Source organism: Rattus norvegicus, chromosome 2, assembly GCF_036323735.1.
Source record: "Rattus norvegicus strain BN/NHsdMcwi chromosome 2, GRCr8, whole genome shotgun sequence".
Taxonomy (NCBI): Eukaryota; Metazoa; Chordata; class Mammalia; order Rodentia; family Muridae; genus Rattus; species Rattus norvegicus.
The window spans coordinates 28,696,048-28,722,717 of record NC_086020.1 but is presented as its reverse complement, the minus strand read 5'-3'; the positions used below and the strand labels follow the sequence as shown (position 1 = coordinate 28,722,717).

General features: G+C 44.2%; 2 protein-coding genes across 6 annotated transcripts in view; one reads left to right on the top strand and one right to left on the bottom strand.

The window, feature by feature from the left end:
* The window catches only part of Iqgap2 (IQ motif containing GTPase activating protein 2), a 275,092-nt gene that overhangs the window by 181,932 nt on the left and 66,490 nt on the right, over positions 1-26,670 (top strand). For all 5 annotated transcript variants that reach the window (NM_001427125.1, XM_063281081.1, XM_008760685.4 and 2 more), the window contains 2 exons: positions 3,320-3,483; positions 24,131-24,221. In NM_001427125.1, coding sequence (NP_001414054.1) covers positions 3,320-3,483; positions 24,131-24,221 — 255 coding nt within the window. The remainder of the gene's footprint in view (positions 1-3,319; positions 3,484-24,130; positions 24,222-26,670) is intronic.
* On the bottom strand, positions 10,910-15,952 carry F2rl2 (coagulation factor II (thrombin) receptor-like 2). Its single transcript, NM_053313.1, is given in 2 exon segments — positions 10,910-12,282; positions 15,821-15,952. Coding segments are annotated over 2 exon segments (1,107 nt in total). The 5' UTR covers positions 15,891-15,952; the 3' UTR covers positions 10,910-11,245.

Here is a 26,670-nt window from a genome sequence, read left to right as displayed (position 1 = left end):
CAATGTTGTGTATCTCTTACATGAATACCTGTGTGTGCACATGTCCTCCCAATGTTATGTATCTCTTACATGAGTACATGTGTGTGCACATGTCCCTCCCAATGTGGTGTATCTCTTACATGAGTACATGTATATGCACATGTCTTCCCAATGTTGTATATTTCTTACATGAGTACATGTATGTGCAGATGTCCTCCCAGTGTTGTGACTCTCTTACATGAGTACATGTATGTACACATGTCCAACCAGTGTTGTGACTCTCTTACATGAGTACATGTATGTGTACATGTCCACCCAGTGTTGTGTATCTCTTACTGGGTGCTAGTTTATTTTTTTTCAAATATAGTAGTAATGAGAAAAGAGGCCTTCTTCAATCAGATCCATTTTTTTCTCCAAGCTGCATAAAATTTTCAGGTTCCATTGCATAGCTTCTCTGCTTTTTATTCTAGGTCCTTATATAGTCTGTGTCCTAAGATCTTCCGATATGTTAGACATTATTCAAATTAAGGGGTTTACTTGCCCCCCCCCCTTTGTTACATACTTGAATTAGGGTTCAAGGCTAATAATGTCTACTAGTAGGTAAACAATGTAAGAAATTCTCCGTATTTGAGCCTTAAAACTGTCCGACTAATAAGCCCTTGTTTATCTCTGTGGAGCCTGTCTGTTTCCCAGCCACAGTGAGACTCTTTAAAATGTTTACAGCTAAGCCAACTGGCATTTCGTTCTTCATTTGTCATAGCCTCGTGCTAATTGCTCCATAGTCACACGTGGCTAATGGCTGCCACAAAACCGAAAGGGAACATTTCCGTTGCTACCCAGAATTCCACTGAACACTTCCAGAGTTGTGTGGTCATCCATTCTCCTTTTCCCAATGGGAAAAGGGCTTGATTTCGAACTGTTTGTCTTAAGACCCTTTAGCAGCCACAGAAGTAAAATAAATACAAAGAGTAGAATGCATGTCCAAAACTCTCTGGTTTGGCATTTTACGTTTCTGAACATCTGCATTAAATCTGTCAAGGTCTCATCCACTGTTCATGTCACCTAGTGTCTTGGTGTTATCATCTAAATTAGACTGATACTAAAATAGTTTCCCTCTTGCTGTTCATATGCAGAATTATGCCTCTTCTAAAACTACGCCTGTTAAAATATAAATTACATACCATGGTATTTGCCTTTTAGAGGTGAGGCTAGAGAGACGCCTCAGCAGACTTAACTCCACCTCTGGATAAACCCCAATTGGATTCCCAGCACCTCACCCGCAAGGCAGCTCGCAGCCCTCTTTAACTCCTATTCCAGGTTCTCCAGTGCTGTCTTGTGGCCTCCACAGGCACCAGACACACATGTGGTGCGCAGACATATATGCAGGCACAACACCCATATGCATCCTTTTTTTAAAGTACATAGTGGCCTCTTGTGTTTGACTTTTTTTTTTAACTTAGTATGTTTTCAGGACTCATTCACAGTGTATTGGCATATTTTTATAATCCTTTCTAGGTCAAAAAATATTCTAGCCTACAGAAATACATTTGTTTATCCGATAATTCATTATTTGATATAAATTTGCATTGCTTCTGGGTTTTTTGCTATTATAAATAATGTTGCTATAAACCTTCAAGGTTTTGTGTGGAACTGGGTTTTCAATTGGGTGTTTATAGGCAGAGTAGCTAGATCACATGGGGATCGTATGTAGTATTAGAGGGCCTGGCAAATTGTTCTCCAATGAGTGTACGCCATTTCCTATCCCCACCAACAATGTGTACTGGTTCCTTTTTCTCTCCAGTATCGCCACAACTTATTATCACAAACACTTATTGTGGGTGATCTTTTTTTGTTACAGCCATCCTAGTGGTTAGAAACGGCATCATCAGACTATGACTTGGCTTGCATTTTCCTAATTACTAATATGTTATGCATTTCTTCCTATACTGACTGAACCTGTGTGTCATCATTAAATAAATTTGTATTAAATCCTGTGCCCATTTTAAATTGATGTCACCATCCTTTAATTGTTTGTTGAATTATAGGAGTACTTTATAAATACAGCATACTAATTATGTTGGATATAAATAATTATGGTTGGCCCCATTCTTTAAACTGCCCTTTCATTTTGTTTGATAGAAACCTTTCATGCACAGAAGGTCTAATTTTGACAAAATCCCATGTGCTTACTGATTTTCTTTTTTTTCTGTGCTTTTGATACCATAGCTAAAAAGCCAATTACTCAGCCTAAAGTCACTAAGATATACCCTATGTTTTCTTCTAAGAGTTTTATAACTTTTAGTTTGGGTCTTTACATTCAGGCCTGGCATCTATTTTAAGTTGATTTATGTGCAGGATTTCATATATAGGTCTAAGTGTGTTCAACAGGGTGTGTATGTGGTTGAACCAGCACCAGGTGCTTTATAGCAACTGTCTTTACAGACTGTGTCTACTCGTTGACTTGTTTTGGCACCCTTGTCAGAAGAAGAAATTGAGCATAAGTGGAAAGGGCTATTTCTGGATCCCCACTTCTGGTTTGCTCATCTGTATGGCTTTCTCATGCCAACACGCTGCAGAATTAGTCATTGTAACTTTGTAATGAGTTTTCGAATGGGGAAAATCCTCCAGCATTTTCCTCTTTCCATTGGTTGGTTGGGCTCCTTGTGTTTTATATGCATTCTGGGGTCGGTTCACATTCTGTTTTGTGAAAGGGCTCCTGGGTTTTTGTTTGTTTCATTTTATAGACATTTCCCTGGAGCTATATGTCAATGTGTCAATTTGAGGAGTCTTTCTTTCTTTCTTTATTATTTTCTCATACAGTACATCTTTTGAGATTTTGAGGAGTCTTTCTTTTTTTCCTTCCCTCCTTGCTTGCTTGCTCGCTCCTTCCCTCCCTCCCTCCCTCCCTCCCTCCCTTCCTTCCTTCCTTTCTTCCTTCCTTCCTTCCTTCCTTCTTATTCCCTCATAGAATATATCCCTACTACAGCCTCTCCTCCCAGTTCCCCCTGGAGTATTTCTACCTTTGCAACATTGTCTTAAATCTACAGCCATGAGATGCCCTCGCCTGTGTTTTGGATGCCACCCGCTACATTGTTTCCTAGTTCTTGATATATGTGTGTCTTGCTTCTTAAATTATCCCTAACTGTGCATTACTTTCCCACTGGAGTGGATTTGTGATTGGACTCTATTGCACACCATACACATATAGAAGTGCCGTTGATTCTTCACGCTCACTGCTTACCTCCAGCTGCACCGCGTCTATGTTTAACTCTTTGTAGCCTGTAACATGAGGGAGTGGGTCTTGTGCTATGACTTAGAGAATTTGCTCTTTTCTCTGTAGGAATGGTAGTTCTCGGTTACATCAATGAAGCCATCGACGAAGGGAACCCTCTGAAGACTTTAGATACCTTGCTGCTGCCCACTGCTAACATCAGAGGTGTGGACCCAGACTGTGCCCATCACTACCAGGATGTTCTGTTCCACACAAAATCCCAGAAACTCAGGGTAGGTTTTAGTTACATCTCTTGAGTTAAGTTTGGAAGAGGGGGGAGACTTTTGATTCATTTTTCATACATTTCATGAGTTTCTTATATCAGTGAATGAAAATGAAACAAGGCTGCTTTCCTAGTATCAAACAGAAAAATGCAGATCCAAAGGAGGTTGCTGCTTCTTCTCGTCCACAGAAAACTCAGTCGTAGGTGAATTCTTATCCAGAGTACAGTTCCTGTACATATCTTCTGTTCCCATGCAGGGCCCAGCATCTGGTGGGGGTAGGGAGAGTGAGTTGCAGGGGGCACATGACGCTATTTGAAAGTTCTCTGTCTTTATGGTCAAGGTGGTCAGGAACTGACTGATGCAGCTGCTATTTCCTTTAGAGCAGAGGAAGAGCAGGAGGGAATAAGTGTTGAGATATTGTGCTCCACAATCTTAAGAGAGGTTGCCATGGAGATAGAATAGGAGCTATGCCTGAAGGAGAAGGAAGAGGTGGTTGAGCAGGTGGGCGAGGGGGTCAGCATGGTATGGTCAGTGCTCTGCTCTAGGCATGGGAGGGGACTCACCTGGAGACCTGTTGATGAGCAGTGATGCGATTTACATCTGGACTTAGACTGAAGGGTCTCTCAGGAAGACTTCGTGCTCTTAAATACTGGGCTGAGTGTTGAAGTTTGTAGGATCTAGCGCTCAAGGGTGGAAGTGATGCCACCTGGTACAGTGGCCATCGTTGTCATCCATATCCTCAGGTACAGACCCAGCAGGAAGGAATAGTAGCTCCCTGTAGACACCTTTAGAACCCAGGGTCTGCCTCCTCTGGAGCAGGAGAAGGACTGCGTCCAGAGCGCAGGTTAGGGATGCGGACTGAGCATCTCCTGTTTGCAGGCATGGCCACGTAGCTAAGCTTCTCTCGTTTTATTCCCATAATAGCCCTTGAAATCATTTCCCCATCATCACGAGTTCTGAGATAATGAACTAGGAGTTAAATAACCGTCTGTGGCAGACAGCGAAATAACAACATTGAGAGGGAAAGTTGCTTGCTTTGGAGACAGGCAGGCACCATTCAGATCCTGGCTCTGTGGACTCAGGTGCCACAACCCCATTTGCTTATTTTCACAGGCACAGCCTGAGAGTAATGCCTGCCCTGTAATATTACCGTGACAGTTAAGCCAGAATATGAAATATATAAATAAACATGCTTTTATATCTCATCATATTAATGGCGTTATAGATATATGCAGGTGTGTTCTTAAAAGATTTGTTATTAATTATGTGCATATATAACATATATATATGCATGTATATGCACATGAGTGCAGGTGTACTTGGGTCCTTCTAGAACTGGAGCTGCAGGTAGCTAGCTGTGTGCTGCCTAGGGTGGGTGCTGGGGACCCCAACCCTTGTCCCTGGAAGAATAGCCAAGGCTTATAGCTGCCGAGCCATCTCTCCAGCACTGTGTGCATGATTCTTGTGTGTATGATTCTTGTGTGTATGTGTGTAGCTATAGCATATACTGTGGATACCAACACCAAACAAACCACACAACTATAGCCAATATGACCGAAGCCTCCCGGGGCTGGTTCCCCAACCCACTTCTGAAAGGTGACTGCTTCTGGGACCATGACTGTATCCTCCCGACTGAGAAACCTATTTGATGGGTGTTAAGACAAGTGGGGAGAGACATCCCGTACAGCAAGGAGAAAAGACAAATAAGGACCTTAACAGATAATTTTCCCTTGGTAACACTGGAGTCAAACCTAAGGTCTTGTGCAGCAAACAAGTACACTAACTGGTGGGAGAATTCCCAGTCCAGCAAATGACCTAAATGTTTTTTTTTTAAACTAACGTACTTTAGCATACATAAAAATGGGATACACATCCTTGGGAGTGTTAAGACATGCTCTTAAATGTGCATGAAATAGTTCTAAAGGAGAAGAAACTTCCGGAAAGTGGATACAGGAGATGTCGTTGAGCTGTTTTTCCACACTTAGATGTTTTAAGCATCTAAACAACGCTTGTAGGGTTCTTGTTGGTCAATGTAAACCATGTTTGCTTCACGCTACTGAGTGGCCACGTTGGCAGTCTAGAGATCTGTGAGCCGAGGCAGGGCACTCTTGTCAGCGCTGGCAGCCAGGTCACTTGTCTGCCGTGTTTTCCCAGGGACTAGCGGCTGTTCTTCACAAAGACCTTGCTTTGTAAAGCAGATGCAGCTTTATCTGAAAGAATGAGGTTGGGGTTCAGGGTAATACAGCCAGTAAAAGAGAGGGTAAAGACTGCTATGCAGTTCTAGTGTTGTGAAGAACCACTATGACCGAGGCAACTTACAAGAAAATGTTTAATTTGGGACTCATGGTTTCGGAGAGTGAGTCCTTGATCGTCATGGTGGTGAATTGTGGCCACAGGTAGGTACGGTGGGTGCTGAAGCAGTAGCTGAGGGCTTACGTTGGGTCCACAGGTTGCTTGCTCCTGCTATAGGTAGGTACCGTTCAAGTCCTGGCTGTGAGACTTCAGTGACGCTACCTACCGTGTGTCTCTACATTTGTTTTCACAGGTGAAAAGTAAAAATATAAGAATGCCTATTGTAGCCAGGCATAGTGGCTCGTGCCTTTAATCTCAGCACTCAGGGGACAAAGGTGCATGGATCTCTGTGGGTTTGAAGCCAGTTTCGTCTATAGAATGAGTTCCAGGACAACCAGAACTACATAAAAAGATCCTGTCTCGAATGAATGAATAATGAATGAATGAATGAATGAATGAATGAATAAAACAAAATTTTAAAGGAATACTTACTCTATAGTATTATAATAAGGGTCAAATAAGAATATATATTATATAACTGTATTATACATATTTTATAGCTGTATATAATATATCATTGTTGCAGTAAAAAAAAAAAAGCGGCAGGGACGGTTCCTGCACTCTCTCAGTAGTTCCGTCTCCGTCAGGCCATTGGAACTGGAACTGGCGCTAATGCTGCCCCCAGGCTCTCTGACCCAGGCATTCAGGGAGGGGTAACAGTGTTGCACCCTGCTAAGCTGTTTTCTAGTATTAGTTCCAACACCCATGGGGCCAAATGAAACTAATCCCACACTAGCTCCGGCACCTGTAGAGCCAAATGGCACTGAGGGGCACCTTTATCTCAGAGGCCCCACGCTGCCCCCAAGTACTCTCCGACCCAGGCGGTCCGTGGGCCGTTCAGTCTCTAGTGTTAGTTCCGGCACCCGTGGGGCCAAGTGGAGCTAACCATAATTTATCTCTTAATTACTCTCTCTCCTGGCGGCTCCCTGCTAGCCTTGGCTCCCTGCTAGCCTTGAACTCTCTGGTGCCAGTTACTGGGTAAAATCGGGGCTCTAGAAGTCCAGCATGGCTGGCCTATCACAGCTCCCTGCCACAGACTCTGCTCGCACTCCCAACAACCCAGTGAAATCATGATTCAATAAACTGTAATTTATCAATCAGATTTATATGTTAAATTCTCAATCCACGATACATCCACACAATAAACTCACAACCAATTGATAAGGATATAAACCGCCCACCTAGATAAGATAAATTTACCTATAGAAATCCATCCCAACTACCTTGGAAACTCAAGACCACCCAGATCTGGGTCTTCCTTCATCCATCTTGATTCTCCTCCTTCCCCTTCTCTCCCAACTTACAAAAGCTTTGTCCCCGCCTTATTTTTTTTTTTTACTGTCCAAACATGGCCGTGACCTAACTTGTGCCAGCCCTCACCTGCATATAGACATCAGCCTATGTGTGTTTTATATTTTAATATGTTAATGGCATTATGACTACATGTGTGCACAATCATGTATGTATGTGTGCACCTATAGCATTTAGAATGAAACTAGCACAGACACGGACAAAGGTCCTGCTTATTTGTGTTATTGGGGGCCCTGTGTTTGCCGTGCATGCAATGCCTGTGTTAGAGATGCTTGGGTCCTTCTGAAGCACGGAGCATCCTCTGCCCACACATCCGGGTCCCTCTCTTTGAGGTGCGCCAACTGCACAAGGCCAAAGCTTTTTCCGGCAGGTAGTGTGGGTCTCCTCCGGAACATTCCGCCATCACCACAGGATCCTTCTGACAATCAGAAGGTTCTATTAAGAGCCCACGTCTTGGCAGCATGTTGGGCAGGCAGCCTGTATACAGAAGCATCTGTACTGCTGCCGTCTTAGTGCACTGAACACAGATTTGAGAGTTTAGGAATCAAACTCCTCTAACCTGGGCATCGGGGACAAGTGTTGCATTGAGCATTGCCATCAAATTCAAACACTGAAGGTTGGAAGCGTACAGTTCGGTTTAGAGGTTTGTTCTTTAGAGGTTTGTTGAACTGGAGATCAGACTTAGGACCTTACACCCACTAAACACACCTTCCTACTAAGCTGCATCCCCAGCCACAGTCCGTTCTGTTTCTCAGCCTGGTATCTTTCACTGACAAAAGGAAATGACTCTGTTTCTTCAGCCGAGTTATTATGTATGCTTTTTTTGTTGTTGTTTTTCTTTGTTTTAATCTCCTCTAGATTCCTAGAACTTTCCAGTGTACATCCTTGGTGGCATTTCTATGTATTGCCTTCCCACAGCCTAGCCTTGGGAAATAATAGGAATAAAAACATATTGTTGGCATTACAATATCAAGCAAAGATTGTCCCAAAGTAGACAGCCATTCAAGGGTAGAGTAGCCAGCATCCTGGAATGCATGCTAAGGTTCAGCAGAGTGAGGGCGGGGGAGGGGCCAGTGAGGGCTCCGGATACAGTGTATCCAGATGTCACAACATCTAGTAAAGAACGTGGTGGCACACACTTAACAGAGCACACTTTCTACTCTGCCCATTGGAGAAAAGGGAATCAAGAGCAATTTAAAATTTCCAGCTTTACTTGACAGGTGAATTAGACCCCATTAAAGTTTGGGTTTGTTCCTGGGTAGTTACACCAAAAAATTAAGTGTGCCTTTGTTTGTTTGTTTGTTATTTGGGTTTGTTTGGTTGGTTTTTTTTTTTTTTTGGTTGGTTTGGATTTGTTTGTTTGTTTTCATGTATTTTTGAGACAGGCTCTGTCTCTAAAGCTCGGGCTGTCCTAGAACTCACAGAATAGACCAAGCTGACCTCCAACTCACAGAGATCCACCTGTCTCTGCCTCTCAAGCACTGGGATTAAAGGCGTATGCTACTGGATTTATGTGTGCTTTTAACTAGTATATGTTGCTGAATTTCTGCCACAAACTGATTAATGACTTAACTTTCAAAATGAGTTCCTTTTACTGAAATTTTAGAATCTTCAAACTTGCTTTAGATTTAATTGCTTGTCTTGAGAGTTATCTGACTTTTACTTTTTACATGTATTTGTGTGTTCTATTAGTATGTAAGTAGTCTTTGTGTGGAGGTGGGGACCATCTTGAAGGTGTCACTTCACTTCTTCCACATTGTGGGTTGAAGAGACAGACAAGACCAATCAGGTTGTCACACTTGGTCACAAGTGTTATCCGCTCAGCTATCCTGTCAACCCTGACTTTTCCTTTTTATGTAACCTTGTAAAGTCTTTTTAATTAATGCTTTTGAACAAGCATCCGTTGTTTATTGTGCATGTTTCTGCCCCCTATAGCTGCTACCTTTGCTTCTGTTGACAATCCCCTTTGTCCTTTGTCCTCCTTAAACACTCTGATGCACATGTACAAGAGTCTGTTTCTTTGTATAAAATCTAAACACCACGAAGGGTGAAGAAAATACAGTATGTTCTTGAGATGACCTAATTACTTAGCACGATGATCTCCAGATGCGCTCACTCCCTCCCCCCACCAACAAATGTCATGACCCCTCCTCCTTTCAGGCTAACCAGCCTTGCTAGAAAGGAAAGCTTTTAAGAAAGTTTGCCTTACCCATCCCTCTGCTCCTGGGCTCCTTCCAGGTTCCTTATTTATCCAGTGAAAATGTTGTTGCAGGAAACATGGAAGAGCGAGTGTGAGGCATAGACTTGGGGGCTTCTGGTACATATGTGTGCAAGTGTTATGTCCAAGTCTGATGGAACAGGAAACACACACACATACACTCAACAGTGTGCACTTAAAATGTGCTGTCGCCTTTCTGATTATAACAACATTCTGTTGGATGCATATGTCTACTTCTAATTTTGTCTCAGCAATGCTCTGTTCACAGAGGTTCCCTCAACCCTATCTGTATTTGCTGAATATTACATCTCCCATTGGCTCCCTCAGCTAAGGAATAGTTTACCTACAAGAATAATCTGGAGGTTTGCAATTCAATACCATTTCCCATTAAAACGAGCAGGGATGGAGGTACTTGCTGAATGGCGTTATGAGTATATTGCTCTAACTCCCCCCCCCCTTTTTAAACAAGCCCAATCATAAATTCCGTCACACAGGGTATGCTGCCTTGTCAGTAAGAACTGACTAGACCTCCGTGTTGTTTAGATGCTTTGGGATTTTACTCTTTCACTGGGCACATGCTATGTAAAGAGTGCAGCTGGTCCCACAGAACATGGCCCTGGAATGACCGTAAGAACCTCAAAGGAGGGAGGACAGATACCAGCTTCTCCATCATACCTCCCAAGTGGCTTCCAGGACCCCTGCAGACACTAAACTCCAGAGAGTCCAAAGCCCGTAGCAATGACTACAACCTCCACATATCCTCCCACATGTTTCACATCACATCTGGACGGCTTAGAAAGACTTAACACAGTGTGGATGCTGTGTAAAGAGTATTATTTATTATTATTTACTTTTAGTATTATTTAGGGAGTAATGAAAAAGAAAACTCTTCATGTTCAGCTCCTACAGTTTTTTTCAAGTGTTTTGGTCCTAGGTTGGTTGAATCTACAGGTGTGAAACTTGCAGGTACAGAGAGAGCTGACCACACGGAGAACTTAATTGCTTGTGGAAGTAATATTTATATGCAAATGAGTTTAGCAGGCTTGTTCATATAGGAATGCCGTAATTATTAGGAAGTGCTTTGTAAATCCAGGTGAGGAAAATGGCACTTCTGGTTTGAGAATAAGGGGAGGACCAGAGCCTTTAAAGACTTGAAAAGTTGGACAGATTAAAGCAATGATGAAAGCCATCCAAGGGTTTGTCATTTCAGGAGCAGTGCAGAGTCAAGGGAAGTGTGTGCATGATGAGTTCAGAAAGACATTCAAGAAAGGTTAACTGGATCTGTGGAAATGAGGCTCAGCTGGCAGTGAGGGCAGCCATCTTAGGGCAGAGGTGGAATGAAGTCGGGACCCTGGTGAGAGACACAACAAAGACAGGATACCCGCTTGAGGAGATGGGAGAACCATGGGTAATGACAACCTCCCAGGCCACCGATGCCGCTCATAGGAGGGAAGAGGAAATTTATAGCTTAGAGAATCGGAAAGGCAAATAGAAATGTGTCCATTATCATAGGAATAATGAGAATGTTGCTTTAAATTAAGACACTCTCAAAATACGTGAAGTATTTTTTTAATCCCCACAATTTTACATTTGATATGTGAAGTACTATTTCATTGGAGCTTAAAAATAGAGCTGGTGGCCAGGTCTGGCTGACCCCAGCAGATGGGAGGCAGAAGCAAGCAGATCTCTATGAGTTCAAGCCAACCTAGTCTAAAAATAGAAAATTCCGGGCCAGCCAGGACTACATAGTGACACCCTGCCTCAAAAAACATAAAATTAAAATTAAAGATTAAAAATTGAGCTGTTGGTACCATGCACAAGTCAGCCCAAGCATATACATTTCCCCCAGATATCTATCCTTGTTCTCCAAGATGATCTCGCCATTGTTGACTACGAGGTCAGCTGATCTACAATTTTTGACATGATAAAATAAAGGAATGGGTCTAGGCAACTATTCAGGCTGCCCAGGCAGAGAGCTATGAGATACATAAAGTACAAGCTATCAGTGTTGCTGTAGTAGTAGTTGGCGTGGTGAATTATAAGTATGATGTTGGTGGGGGCAAAGCAAATGGTGAAAATCACGAGGATGAGGAGAACCGCCTTGATGTACCTCAGCCATTTGCAATCCTGCGCGTTAAGCTTGTGGATGAGAGTCGTGTAACAGAAGACACTGACCACAAACGGGATAAGGAACCCAAAGAAGGCCAAAGAGACGAAGTAGTAGAACTGGAAGGGCGACGGGGACTCGCATGTGTCGTGGACGTCGTGGCAGGTGGTGATCCCTGGTTGGACAAGATGGTACTCCTGCTTGAGGATGGCCAACGGCAACATATATAAGACCACCATGACCCACACCACGCCACACATGAGCAAAGTGAAGTTGCGTTTGGGCAGCTTGCGGTATGTGAAGGGATGGACCGTGGCCAGGTAGCGGTTGATGCCCATACAGGTGAGGATGAGAATAGCACAATACATGTTGCCGTAGAAAGCGACCGTGGTGACCCGGCACATGACCTCGCCAAAGACCCAGTCGTTCCCATTGAGATGGTAGGCAATCTTAAACGGCAGCGTGACACAGAAAAGGAGATCCGCGATGGCCAGGTTGGTGTGAAAGATGACCAGACAGATGGATTTGGTCCTTGAGGAGAGTTTCCACAGGGTCACGATGTTCGCTGGTACACCAATCACAAACACCAGGATGTAGATGGCAGGTATCACTTTGGTACTTAAGGAACTTCTCAGGTATCCCATGGTAGCATTATTCACATGGAGAGTTGTAATGCTTTCTTCAGGACACTTCGCTTTTATAGTTGTGGTGGCTCCTGTCCAGCCCTCTATGTCAGAAAGTGGGAATTCTTCAAAGGAATGTTCGTTGCCATTAAAACTCTCAGCAGTTAAGGCTGAGTTGTCTGAAACATGTTTCATGCCTATAATTGAGAGGAAATATTAGCATGTGATTTGTTACTGAGTCCCACCTGTGGTTTGGATAAAAATAAAATGAAATGTTTGAGGCTATGTGATTTCTACAGCTATAGAACTTGGGGTCATATTTTAAAACTCAGTGTAGACGATGCAGACCCAGGCGTGTATATATAGTATGATTGTATGCTCCAATACTGTGCTTCTCTGTAGGAACGACTAGATGACAGGTTTCTGTGTGGCAAGAGTTTATAATAGCGCTAAATCAGTGGTCCTTTGGCAAGCCGCTATCTCTAAAAATATTTATATTATGATTCATAATGGTAGCAAAATTACAGCTAGGAAGTAGCAATGAAAATAATGTCATGGTTGGGGGTCACCACGACAAGAGGAGCTGCATTAAAGGGTCCCAACATCAGGAAGGTTGAGAACCACTGTGCTAGATGAAATAAGTCCACACACTGGAACACTATAGGAAAAGGTTTTGTTGCCCGTAGGCTGCATGTGGGAAAGGCCAGTCTGTTGAGTCTGGAAATGTTGGCTGCCTACTTACTTACATGGCAGTTCTGTGAAAGTTCTGAACTCCACTGCCATCTACAAGGAATACTGAGACCAAGGCAGAAGGCGCATGGACATGCACTGTCTTGTACTAAATTCATCTAAGATGAATTTGGGGAGTAGGTCACACAAGTAACTCCCAAAGGGCCTCTAAGCTATCCTCTGAAGTCATGATCTTTTCATACATTCTGTCACATAAAAGCCACCCACCACCACATGCTAGTAATTGAACTGCTTTACCACCTTGCCATGTTGCCACCCCTGACACACACACACACACACACACACACACACACACACAGAGAGAGAGAGAGAGAGAGAGAGAGAGAGAGAGAGAGAGAGAGAGAGAATGAATATGAATTGGAAGAGGAGGGACGGCTACTATGGTAGACAGAATAACATTCTACCCAGCCCAAGATTCCACCTGCCAGCTCCTAGAACCCATGATATGTTATCCCATGGAGAAAGGGCGTTATTTAGTTAGGAATCAGGAGATAGGAGCAGAATCCTAGATTGGCCATGTGGTCTAAATGCAAAGACTGGATGTGCCATTCCCAAAGGCCAAGAGCAAAGGTGAAGCGTGACTTTCGTAGTCTTCCCAGAGGCTGTAGTTTAAACAGTGGAGAGAGCGCTTTCTGAGAGTTATGGGAAGACATGCAGAGACGGGCTTCAGGAGAAATGCCAGGCTTTAAGACGAAGAGAAAGCTCAAAAGATGAAATCCCTGTGGTAGCCTGAGGCATTAAAATGATTTTGTCTTGTTTTGTTGGTTTTTAAAACAGGGTGTCTCTGTGTAGCTGCCCTGGCTGTACTAGAGCTCACTCTATAGACTAGGCTGGCCTTGCACTCACAGAGATCCTCCTGCCTCTGCCTCCCGAGTGCTAGGATTAAAGGCATGTGCCACCACCACCTAGCAAAATTAATTTTTTTAAATGAAAGAGTCATATCAGCTATGTAGATATTTGGCACGATTCAGTCAGTTCCGGTTAATCAGTTCTGCAAATGCCAGTAGAAGCCTTGTGCGTTCCCATGTGAAAAGCTAGTGCCCAGCCACTGAGGCCTGGATGCAGAACCCCTGCATCCCCCACTTAAATATTCCTGGATGATGTTTGGTAGACTGTCCTCATTTGGAGCCACGTTCTCTTCCTGATTTAATCTCTGGCCCTTGCTCCCAGGTGTAATCTGAACTTCTTCAGTCCCCGGAGTTTGCACAGGCAGAATTTGGTAGATCAGATATCGGTCTATCAGTGTCGTCTGAATGACTGGTAAATGAAGGTGGCCCTGTGCCATTCAAGGAAAGATACTTCAGAAGGTAGCACTCTGTGTGCCTGTGTTTAGATGTGAGCATTACTGGGGTATCCGGTTACATTGAGCTCAGCCACTTAAATCTTCCTGCACATGCTCATTTAGGTAAAGCCAAGTTTGACATCACTCAAATCAATGCCTGTAAAGGAAACTGGGCAGGACTGTGTATACAAATTTCTTCCCTTCGAGGTCTGATGAGAAAGCTGATGAAACCAAACGTTAGTCAGCGTTCAGGAGAATCCTGCAATTGGGCAAGACATGTGTCTATAAACACACTGAAAGGAGACTTCCCGTAATATTTCAGGTCTAGCACCACCATCTAGGCACCACATAGATCTTCTGTTAGTTAGAAACTGGCTTTCCTTAAGAATAGTGCTCCTTGCTAAATTTCATTTATATTAAAAAACAACAACAACTGATTAGGGTTTTTTGTTTGCTTGTTTGTTTCCATCTGGGACAGTGTTTCTGAAATGCTCCCAGCCTGGGAGAAGGCTTCAGAGAGAGTCTAATCCAAAGAGAATGGCCTTCGGCCTCCCATCCCATCTCCCTGAGACAGACTTCAAAGCCACTGCCCCACCCCTCCTAAGTCCCCACTTTTCACTTCTTCCGAGCAGGACTAGCATCAGGAAGGAACTCTCATAACTCATTTCCTTGCAACTGTGGCTCAGCGATTTGGCTTGTCCCCTCAGACCGTAAACGTCAAACCCTGCTTGCACGGCTTCTGCAGCGGGGGGGCCCCCTAAACTCTCTGCAGGGACCTCAATGTCAGGATCACTCCTTCTGCTGCAGGGGTTTGCCTTTTGTTTAAGTTGGTTTCTTCCCATCTCCCCCTTCTAACTGATTGCCCCATGTGGCCTGAGAGTGAGAATCCTGCCTACAGTCCTGTCTCAAAATAGTTCATTTCAGAACAATCAGGAAATTGCAAGCTACCACGCTAGAACACATGTTCAAAGTGAAGTAATTATATTTGGGAAAGAAAGCTTACTTCAAAAATTATATTATAACCAAACTATGCAGAAACATATTATTTGCACATATAGTTGTATGTACATATATACACACAGACATACACACACACACACACACACACACACATATATATATATATATATATATATATATATATATATATATATATATATATATATATATGGGACAGAGAGAACTCCCTGGTTCTGAAAGCTAAAAAGAAGGTATTTCACCTTAGAAACACTGCACATCACTGATTGACATCACTGGCTGCTGGGACCAAATGACTTTGCCTAGCAGTAGTTTTTCCCCAGTGGTGCCTCAACAGAAATTATAAGATTTAGAAATTTGAAAAGATCTTTAATACTTTCAAATGGTGCTGCCTTTTCTACATCAGAACATTCCACACATGCAAACACTTCTCACTCCAAAAAAAGAGATGCTTTTTGACTTAATCGTAGATAAAGTCTTGGCTCTGTCACAAATGTGGAGAACACTTGGTCTTTGACAAGGTTTGGCTTGGGAGCAAACTTGAGATGCTCCCACGATATATTACACCAAGTTTAAAAAAAAAAAAAAAAACAGATCAAACTGTGCCTTTGGGTTCACATTTTCTAGGCGTTAACAAGAAAATTAGGTCATTTGACTCCCACAGCAGACACCGTCCACTCACCCCTCCCTCAGCCCCCATGCTAGTGCACAAGAAGGGGACTTACCACTTTGGCAAACAGTGGTCGGCAGAAACAGCAGCCTAACCCCAACCAAGATAAGGACTTTCATCTCCATGTCTTGAGACCCGGTTATGGGATGTCACTAAGTGTGCAGAGACACAGGGTAGATTCCCCTCAGCTCCATGTATGAGCAGCAAGTGGAATCCTGAGAACTGTGCCAGCCTGTACTGTGTGGGCAGGGACTTGTCCTGCCTCTACAGAGAAAGGATGTGGCCACTTGACGTTTGTGTCTGTGTGCGTGACTCAGGCTGAGCCTCTCTGAGTTGCCATATCCCTTTAACTCTTCCTCACCCCGGCCATTATTTCATTTAGAACCAGTGCTGGATTTCTCCCCAGGGGCTTGAAATAAGACTGCAGAGTCCCTTGCCAAACATAGCCGAGAGCTGATATGCTGAGTGGCAATTAGCTTTGAATTGGTTCCACAGCTCCGTTCTTTTCCCCCGTTTCAAAAACCTAGCTCCAGTCTGGTCCCTTCTATTTAACACATGAGTGGTCGGACATTACACTTCTGTATCTGTGCCTCTCTCTGCTGGGGTCAGAAAAGCCTCATCTTACAGGAAACGGGAACGCACACAGAGATCCACAATGTGTGGAGACTGAGGGACATCGGAGCGCTCAGTCCTACATGGAATGACTTCATCTGACTCTTCCCCTCAAGGCTCAAGGATCTACATGGAAGAAAAGGCAAAAGGATTGTTAGGAGCCAAAGGGGACGGATGGTTCCAAGGAAATAGTGTCTTGCGGATGAAACAGGACTGGTGCTCATAGGAACTCACAGAGAAGGCAGCACGCACAAGCCCTGCATAGTTCAAGCCAAGGACCATCCCAGAGCTGAGAGAGGAAAGGGGACCAGTGCTCCCACCACTAACAGAGAAAGTTCTGCAATTGATACCCACCGGCAAAGGAAGGAGTGGTTTCCTCAAGAGGAATCTCACTAGGTTCATCAACCACATGTCAGGGTAGGCCCCGGAGTGGTTGACTAACACAAAAGGAATTCAGTGGGATTTTTGTAGACTTTTTGTCTCATATTGCTTTGTTTGAGCATTTTTTTTTCTTTACTGTCTTATTGGGGTTTTTTTTGTGTGTGTGTAGATTTGGGTTTCCATTTTGTTGTGCTTTTGTGGGATTTTGTGTGTTTCTTACTTTTGCTTGTTTTTATTACTAGTTTAAATATAGATAGAAAGAGTATGACATTGGGGAGGCAGGGAAGGATCTAGAAGTTGAGGACAGGGGACAGTGTGATCGGAATATGGAATTTCTTTTTCAAAGATCAAAGTGAAACTGGGCTTTATTTTATTGTTTCAATTTTTAGCTCCTAAACTGACCGCATAGTTAAAAACTAAATTAATCATGAAAAGCAAATACGCCCCCTCCTCCATTTTGTATTTTATGTTATTTTTGTTCTTTGAGACAGTTTCATATAGTCTGGCTTGCCTCGAACTCAAGATATAGCTGAAAATTGACTTAACTCCCAGGCTGCCGCCTCTTGCCTCTGGGTTGCTAGGATCTGTGGTGCTGGAGACTGAACCCAGGGCCTCACACAGGATAGGCAAGAACTCCACCGACGCAGTTACATCCTCAGTACTGGCAAACATTTGAGATGTTAAGATTGTATCCGGTCTGGATCATTTCTAAATTCCTCTATTCACCCGAGTACAATCGCGCATATTTATGACCCCCACACTTGACAGATGGGCCGTAGCAAGGACTGTAAGGAGCCAAAAGCCAGCCTTGGCCATATCGTGAGTTCTAGCCTAACCTTGGACCTCAGCGAGATCCTGTCTCAGAGGGAGAAAGAAAAAGAAAAGTCTCTACCTACCTTCCATTGCCCCAACAGCCCTTAGAGCCTGTCAGGAACTTAGTTTTGTTGTTTCCGGGAAGAAGGTTCATTTGCCCTAGATCAGTGTATCCTAGGCCATTTAACAACTCTGTAAGGTCAGATAACAGGATAGACTCACACCAAAACAAAGGTCTATTTGAATTGAACTAAATTAAAATCAAAATAAAATAATGAAGAACAAGAACTTGTTTTATTCCATGGACTTTTTTTTTTTCTTCTGGTTTGTTTTGTTATGAGACCAGGTTTTTCTGTGACCTGGCTGGCCTGGAACTCCCAGAGGTCAACCTACCTCTGCTAGGATTAAAGATGTATACCACCATAGCCAGCCTGCTTTTCCATGAATCTTGATGAACAGGTCTATAATAAGCATATACATGTGTATGTCTATATGCACATACAAATCATATCTTAACCATCATATAGTACAGTTCATTCGTGTTAAGTGTTAGGTTTCAAACCGGGGACAAATGGCTGAGGTGCCCATTTAACATATCAAAGTGGACACTGACCAGCATCCCTCAGCCCCTGCCTATTATAGGTATCCTCCTGGCTGGCATACTCAGCCCCCTATGCTAAACTTCTCCAGTTCAGGGGGCCAGGCAGCTCAGCCCTAGAACCATCCAACCATTTTGATCACCTTCTCTTTTTGTATCTTTAGGCCTGGCTTCTTCTCCTGGTTCCCCTCTCTCTCCTCTCCCCTCTCCCCTCTCCCCACCCCTACCCCTCTCCCCACATGGCATAGCTTAGTATGGTCACATATACTCTGGCCTCTCCCAGATATCTCTGAGTCTATGCTCTCCCTAGGAACAGTCTTGTCTCCTTCCCTTTTTCTTTTTTTCATTCATTTGCTACCAAAACCAGGGATGGCATGAATAAGCTCCCTTCGGGGAACTGGACCGTTCCAAACCAAGCTACTGATCTGAGATGCCTAAGGTGTCTACAGATGCTTGGTTATAATAAGCGCGCATGCACACATGCGTGTGTGCATGCGTGTGTGCGTGTGTGTGTGTGTGTGTGTGTGTGTTTATATTTAAGCATATATAGCAGCATATAAAAGCATGTGATATGTAATATGATAAACAATATATAATGTGATATGTAAGCATATATATCACATTTATGTCTTAACCATCAGAATGTACAGTTCGCTTGTTTTAAGTACATCTAACAAAGTATAAGAAAAAGAAAACTTTGTTATAATACATTTGCCCTCATATATTTTAAATTCCAAGACAGGCAGTTTGACCTCTAAAATGCAGGGAAGAGATCAGAAAATTCAAACTTCACGAGACCTAAAACGAGATCAAGGGGCAACTAGGGAATGATAGAGATCTGTATTAATTTTCTCATCTTTATTCAATTTAGTCAAACCATGTCATATCCAGAGGTCAAATTTAACACTTCAACTGCATACTCTATGGTACCGTAAACTAAGAATGTTCTGATATTATAGAAACAGTAAACCCAGGAAATTTGCGGGGGGTGGAGGAGGGGGTTATTTCTTGTCATCACTCAGGTTCAGGAAGTTGTGGTATGATTTGCATGTGGCCCGGTTGCTGGTGTCATGCACTGCTCACCCGGGCACTGTGGAGTCGGGTGGAGGCCCAGCCCTTGCCTCACCATCTCCAGTCTTCCGGTGAGTGACTGAAAGGGGATTTTGTTTCACATACGAACATTTTTTTTTCTACTTTTGGTCTTGTGTTTGGCTTTCTTTTAGTACAACAGGGTCTCAAAACTGTTGATTTAAATTTGTTTGGTTTTGCAAAGTCCGGGCTTTTGTTTGGCTTCTGAGACTAATGCTTTAATCTTCAGTATGGGACAGCCGCCATTTTCTCACCCAGGCAACAGTGTGTGTGGTCTGTCTGCTGAGATGGGAGGAACTTGTGCAGTGCTAGATTCCTGGGGAGTATGGGGAGTGTGGGCCTGGTGACCTGGGTTACGCGCGCACACACACACACACACACACACACATACACACACCCCACACACACCACACACACACACACATACACACCACACACACATACACACATCCCACACATACACATACACACCACACACACACACATACACACCACACACACATACACACACCACACACACCACACACACACACATATACACCACACACACACACACACACACACACACACACACACACACACACACACACAGAGTAAATAATTGTTTCAAATTCTGCCTTCCTATCCCCTCTTCTTCAAGCCTCATACTCTTCCCCTGGTTCTGCTGAAGCTCTTCCGAAATTTCATTTCCTAAGCAATTACCGAGCTGCCCTCGAATGGCTCCCACGTGGCAGCAGTAGCAGGAGATGACTCAGGAAACAGGCCTCATGAATTTTTTATAGTGCTATGTGTGCCCCCCGCAACCAATAACACCAGAGGAAACAACATGCATCTGGTTTATGAAACCTCACCATGCACACAACCTCGCATGGCTCCCGAGGGAAGCTGGTCTATTCTCCTTCCAGACCCTTACATTTCCTGAGCCCTTAGTGATGAAGTTACCCCAAAGGATTCCAGGGCCAGAGTTGATCCTTTCTGCGTACTACAGCTATGCATGGGTATATGCATATATGTGTGTATTTATGTATGTGGGAACGGATGTGGAAGACGGGTGCGTGATGGGAATAGGTGTATGGGTTCAGCATGCAAATGTATATGGAGGCCCCTGGACAACTTGGGTTGTCCTCAGATGCTGTCTGCCCTGTTTTTTTTGAGGCAGGGTCTCTCATTGGTCTGGAACTTGCCAGCAAGTCCCAGGGATCCTCCTGTCTCTACCTCTCCAGTGTTGGAATTAGAATGGCATACTACCAATCCTGGCTTGCCTGCCTTCCTTCCTTCCTTCCTTATTTATTCTAATGGGTCCCAGGGATTCAAACTCAGGACCTTGGACTTGCAGCCGAGTTCTCTCCACAGCTTCCCCTGGGCATCTTGGTTCCAGCTGTAGAACACTGTGGGGCTTTCCACGCCAGGGGCTTTCCACAGAGATCTCTGGTCTGGCTAGGTGCGCAGATTCAGAAGAGGAGAGAACTCAGACAGGGAGGGAAACAGTTTTCGAGGCCTCTGCCATCTGGTGCTGTTCATCGTGTCGTGCCCACCCCCCTCGTTTCTGGCTGGGCCAGCAGAGGACTGACTAGCTGGTGAGAGGGGTACAGGGGAGCTTCTGGCTGCGATTTCAGGAGAGCAGATCTCTTCCCCAAGTGACAGTGTTACAGCTCTTATAACAGAAGCTCTCAGACGATGGAATAATTCCTGCACACCTTTAATCCTTCCAGATAGGATTCTTTTTTTTTTTCTTTATTAACTTGAGTATTTCTTATTTACATTTCGATTGTTACTCCCTTTCCCAGTTTCCCGGCCAACATCCCCCTAACCCCTCCCCCTCCCCTTCTATATGGGTATCCCCCTCCCCATCCTCCCCCATTACCGCCCTCCCCCCAACAATCATGTTCACTGGGGGTTCAGTCTTGGCAGGACCAAGGGCTTCCCCTTCCACTGGTGCTCTTACTAGGCTATTCATTGCTACCTATGAGGTCAGAGTCCAGGGTCAGTCCATGTATAGTCTTTGGGTAGTGGCTTAGTCCCTGGAAGCTCTGGTTGCTTGGCATTGTTGTTCATATGGGGTCTCGAGCCCCTTCAAGCAATTCCAGTCCTTTCTCTGATTCCTTCAACGGGGGTCCTGTTCTCAGTTCAGTGGTTTGCTGCTGGCATTCGCCTCTGTATTTGCTGTATTCTGGCTGTGTCTCTCAGGAGCGATCTACATCCTGCTCCTGTCAGTCTGCACTTCTTTGCTTCATCCATCTTGTCTAATTGGATGGCTGTATATGTATGGGCCACATGTGGGGCAGGCTCTGAATGGGTGTTCCTTCTGCCTCTGTTTTAATCTTTACCTCCCTATTCCCTGCCAAGGGTATTCTTGTTCCCCTTTTAAAGAAGGAGTGAAGCATTCACATGTTAATCATCCGTCTTGAGTTTCGTGTGTTCTGTGCATCTAGGGTAATTCAAGCATTTGGGCTAATAGCCACTTATCAGTGAGTGCATACCATGTGTGTTTTTCTGTGATTGGGTTACCTCACACAGGATGATATTTTCCAGTTGCCTCCATTTGCCTATGAATTTCATAAAGTCGTTGTTTTTGATAGCTGAGTAATATTCCATTGTGTAGATGTACCACATTCTTAAATACAGTTTCAGGACGGGTCAGGGTCTGACTGCAGGTACTTCCTATTGGTTTGGCCTGAGAGCCTGGGAAGACCTCATCTGCATATTCGGGGGTGTGGTCCTGCTTCTATGTGACTGATCTGTCTTGAGCCTACGTGACCTGTGGTCACATCCTCACCTGTGGAGGAGGGGCTTGGGGCACTGCCCTATGTGACTGATCTGTTTCAAACCTCTCTACAGGGGGTCACGGGGGGTGGTCTGTAGCTACATGAGGGGCCTGATCTCTTGGGGGACTGGGAATGCTCCTGCCTTCCCTTTTAGGGTCTGACCTATCTCAACCAGGAATCAGGGAACCTTTCACAGTCCTACAGAGCACAACACTTATCCCTCCATGTAAATGAACACTCGTAATTTGAAAATGGAATTTCAGAGGCTAGAGACATGGCTCAGAGGCTGAGAGTGCACACTGCTCTTACCGAAGACCTGTTCAGTTCCCAGCATTCATGTCAGGGAACTCACAAATGCCTGTAACCAGCTCTAGGATCAGACGCCCTCTCTGGATCCAAAGGGCAATTGCACCTATGTGCACAGACAGACAGACAGACACATGTACACATATTAGAAATAAAGTAAATCTTTAAAAAAGCAGAATTCTAAATCTTTCCTGAACATATTTAATGTCTGCTCGTAAAACTGACTTGAAGTCCCATTTAATGTCTGCCATCACTGTGCTTGTGGCAAAATCTTCAGAATTCACCCAAATGTAAGACACTAAAATGAATTTAGTGTCTGTGCATTTTCACTGCTTCTGTCGACTCTTTTTTAAGCCATTGTTAACTACTTAGTTTTTTTTCTCCTACATATTAATCCTTAGCTATGGTTCCATTGCTGTGAAGAGACTCCATAACCCAGGCAACTCTTGTAAAGAAAAACATTTAATTGGGGTTGGCTTACAGTTTCAGAGGTTCAGTCCATCATCGTCATGGCAGAAAGCATGGCAGAGTACAGGCAGACATGGTTGCTGGAGGAGCCTAGAGTTCTACATTTTGATTTGAAGGCAGCCAGGAGGAGACTTATTCCAGATAGGCTGAACTTGAGCATAGGAGACCTTAAAGCCCACCACCGTAGTGACACACTTCCTCCAACAAGGCCACACCCACTCCAACAAGGCCACACCCACTCCAACAAGGCCACACCCACTCCAACAAGGCCACACCCACTCCAACAAGGCCATGCCTCCTAATAGTGCCATTCCCTGAGGGCCATGCATTCAAACATATGAGTCTATGGGAACCAAACCTGTTCAAACCTCTACACCCTTCTCGCTTCTTCTCAACCATGTGCCATAGCTAATATCACCGTGAACAGAGTATGATCTGATTGTTTCTGGCCTCTCCAAGAAATCCTTAGCTTCCTCAGACCAGTTACCGTACCTTTCTTTCTGTTTTGTCTGGGTGTCTGACAAACATTGGGTATCACTGTTTCCCTCAAATTTAAAGCATACCCTGACATACTGGGGCAGCTTGGCACTTAGTTTGCCAACCTCAGTTCCTGAATGCTTAACCACATAGCCATGGATGGTTTTTTAACAGAGGTGGCATTTGAGTTATGGGCTGTGAGAATGACAGGAGCCAGCTAGGGCAGAGCACTATGGCCTAAAGGAGGTTCTAGAACAGGAGTGAGAAGTTAGAGAGCCAGGCAAGGTCCCCATCGCTGGTCCTAGATCCATGGTCCTGAGAAGAGAACTTGTGTTTCTAAGGTTAAACAGAGGAGGGATGTAGTGAGGCATCATCCAGTTTGAAATGAGCAGGGGTTCTCACTGCTCAACTACGGTGATCAACTCTGGTACAGACCAAATTGGGAGCAGTGAGGCTGCACGGGACAGGGGCACCGCTGACTATGAAGGGCAGTGTTTCTCACCCTTCCTAATGCTGCAACCCTTTAAGACCTTGTGTTGCAGTGACCCCCAACCTTAAGATCATTTCACTGCTACTTCATAACTGTAATTTTGCTACTGTTACAAATCATCATGTAAATACATGCTACGTGGGATATCCAATATGCATATACAACCCCAATGGGGGTCATGACCCGCAGGTTGAGACCCACTGAACGGGGGGATGATCTGTATGAGGATTTGAGGCCTGCCTGTCACCAGAGCTACCTAGTACTTGCTGAATAAGAAGTAGGAGGCGATAATAAAATGGCTATCGAGGAGCGGTGTTGATTCTGTCCCTTCAGGATTCATTGTCTGGTTCTATGCCCCTGTTCCAGGATCCTAAGAATGTTTCTAAAGTTCTCTGGCTGGATGAAATACAGCAAGCCATCAATGAGGCCAACGTGGACAAGAACAGAGCAAAGCAATGTAAGTCCTCACCATCTTTTGCTTGTCAAACCTGCCTTGCTTTTTTTTTTTTAAATGTGGGTACGCACCTGAAGTCATTCACACGAATTTCTGGAGCGATCTGAATGTTTCCATTTTCAGTCTCGGATGCTTATCTAAACCAACATGTCACTAGCTGGTTGTGCTGGTCCCAGTCACCAGGTTGTTATTGCCACCTGTTGACAGTGCTGCGGGACAAAATTCAGACAGCAAAAATGTTTCGCAGACTGAACTCTTACGTTTAAATTGAATCCCTTTCCCCCTCAATTGATCCATAGAAAACTCTTTGCTCACAGTAAATGTCTACTCATTTTTTTTTATGTTTTCCACTGGTTAGTAGAAGTTTTTCTAAGAATCAGACCAGAAGGCACGCAGGGAGGGGGAAGGAGGGATGGAAAATGCAAGGTCAGTGCAAGGTCAGACTCTCACAGGGATGGATGTCAGCTCTTAATCACCAAGGGCAAATGGGGGTGGTTTCATGCTGGCTGACTCTGAAATAGTCTCCATCAGAGGCTGATGGAGTTGGCCAGCTTGTTCGTGATCTTTTTAATCCATGAAGCTGACTGGTAGCTATGAAATTCTCTCTTGAGTCATATCGATGGGAGAGTTCTAGGTTATATAAAAAGGGAGGGAGCCAATGAGGTGGTTTGGTGGCTAAAGGTACTTACTGCCAAGTGTGATAACCTGGCTTCATTCCTGGAACCCACATTGTCCTCTCTTCTCCATGTACATGGGTACTCATGCGTGCGTGGGAGCACACACACGCACACGCACACACACACACACACACACACACACACACACACTCGCACACTTAAATAAATATATGTTAAAAAGTGTAAGAGTAAATTCCAACTTTGAATCATGAAAACAGTTCCGGTCCCCAAAGCCCCATACTGTTGACAAACCCACAGCCTGTTTGAATGAAGGACAGGCCCAGGGTATCACATCACTGCCAGAAAATAGTATTGTTAACCTGATTCCCAGAAGACCCATAGGCTGCTGCCTGGCGATTAGGGGGCGGGGGGGGGGGGCATTAGCAGATTTTTTTCAGTGATGCTGATCCTGAATGAATCCCAATCCCAGCAGATCCAAAATGTTACCATTTCTGCCCCAGAGCAAGAGCCTTTGAAAGCCAGGTGAATGGTGGGGTTCGCCCTCCCAGGGGATCCAGTGAGCCTGCCTGATATACCCATGGTTGCTTGCCCCAGTCTGAGATGCCAGAAACAGGATCCCTACACTATTTCAAAGGATCAAATTTTGTATTGTGTTTTATACCTCTCTTACCAAAGAAGACTCTGATGGCTTCTAAGTTGATATAGTAACAGTCTCCCTAACACAAAGTTGAATGAGACTCCCAAAAGTGTAAGTTAACCACCCATCATTCCCTGGCATGATTAGACTCTGTGCCATCCCATCAGGTCACAGAGTGAGGTGGGGACAGCTCAGTCTTCCTCTCCAGATGCGGAAGATCTGTAAGGAACATCTGGACTTTCTGTCCTTAGCTTAGAAGAAAAATGGGTTAATTAGGAACTTTGAAGTCGCTCCTAAGACTCTGATGCTTAAGGGGAAAAAATACGTTCAAGATGGATGTGAGACAGTTTTATTTGACTTGCATATACACTAAAGATAGCCATGGTCTATGAAGGCATTTGAAAGAAATGAGATTGTAATGTAGACACTTGGCCTACAATGTCCCCTTCTTAGAGACCCAGACAACCTAAAAGTTATTTTATTCCTTGTTTTACTTACACTTTCCTTTACTTTTGTTTCCTTGCCTGTAAATGTTGGGTCTGGTTTTCACATGGAGACTCCTGGTCCCGTGACATTATGAATATTAGAAGTCTCTCAGCTCATATGGTTTTGTTACTCTACTCTGTCCATCAGACCTCTTCTGTGCTCCCTGAGTCCTGTCCCATGCCACAAGAGTTGGGATCCCTCCTGCAATATGTAACAATAAAATAGGATTTTGTCTTTTACAGTTAAAACTATCTCTGGTCAGACATTAAGATGAGAACATCCTGATTTCGATGGGAATTGTCTTACTTTAAAAACAGCCTTCCTCCTTTGCATGAAAACCAAGTAGGTTCTCGCTGTAGGTCTGAATAAACCTAGATTGTTTATGTAACAAAGGGCATTGACCCATATATGTCACCACGGGCCAGATTGAGAATGGAGAGGGACTAAGGGCCTATATGTTTGTTTTCACTGGATTATCTACCCCCAACATTTGAGTTTTTAGAGCAGTATTTCTCTACCTTCCCCCCCTAATCACTGTACCCCAAGGAGTAAATAATTTCCCCCTAACCTTTCCTCATCCAGACATTATAATACCACAGACCTGTATACTTGTTTGTGTATCGTATGTCAGCCCATGCTTTACACATTAAAGAACCAATGGTTGCAGTGTTAGGTGTTTAATCTTCCAATG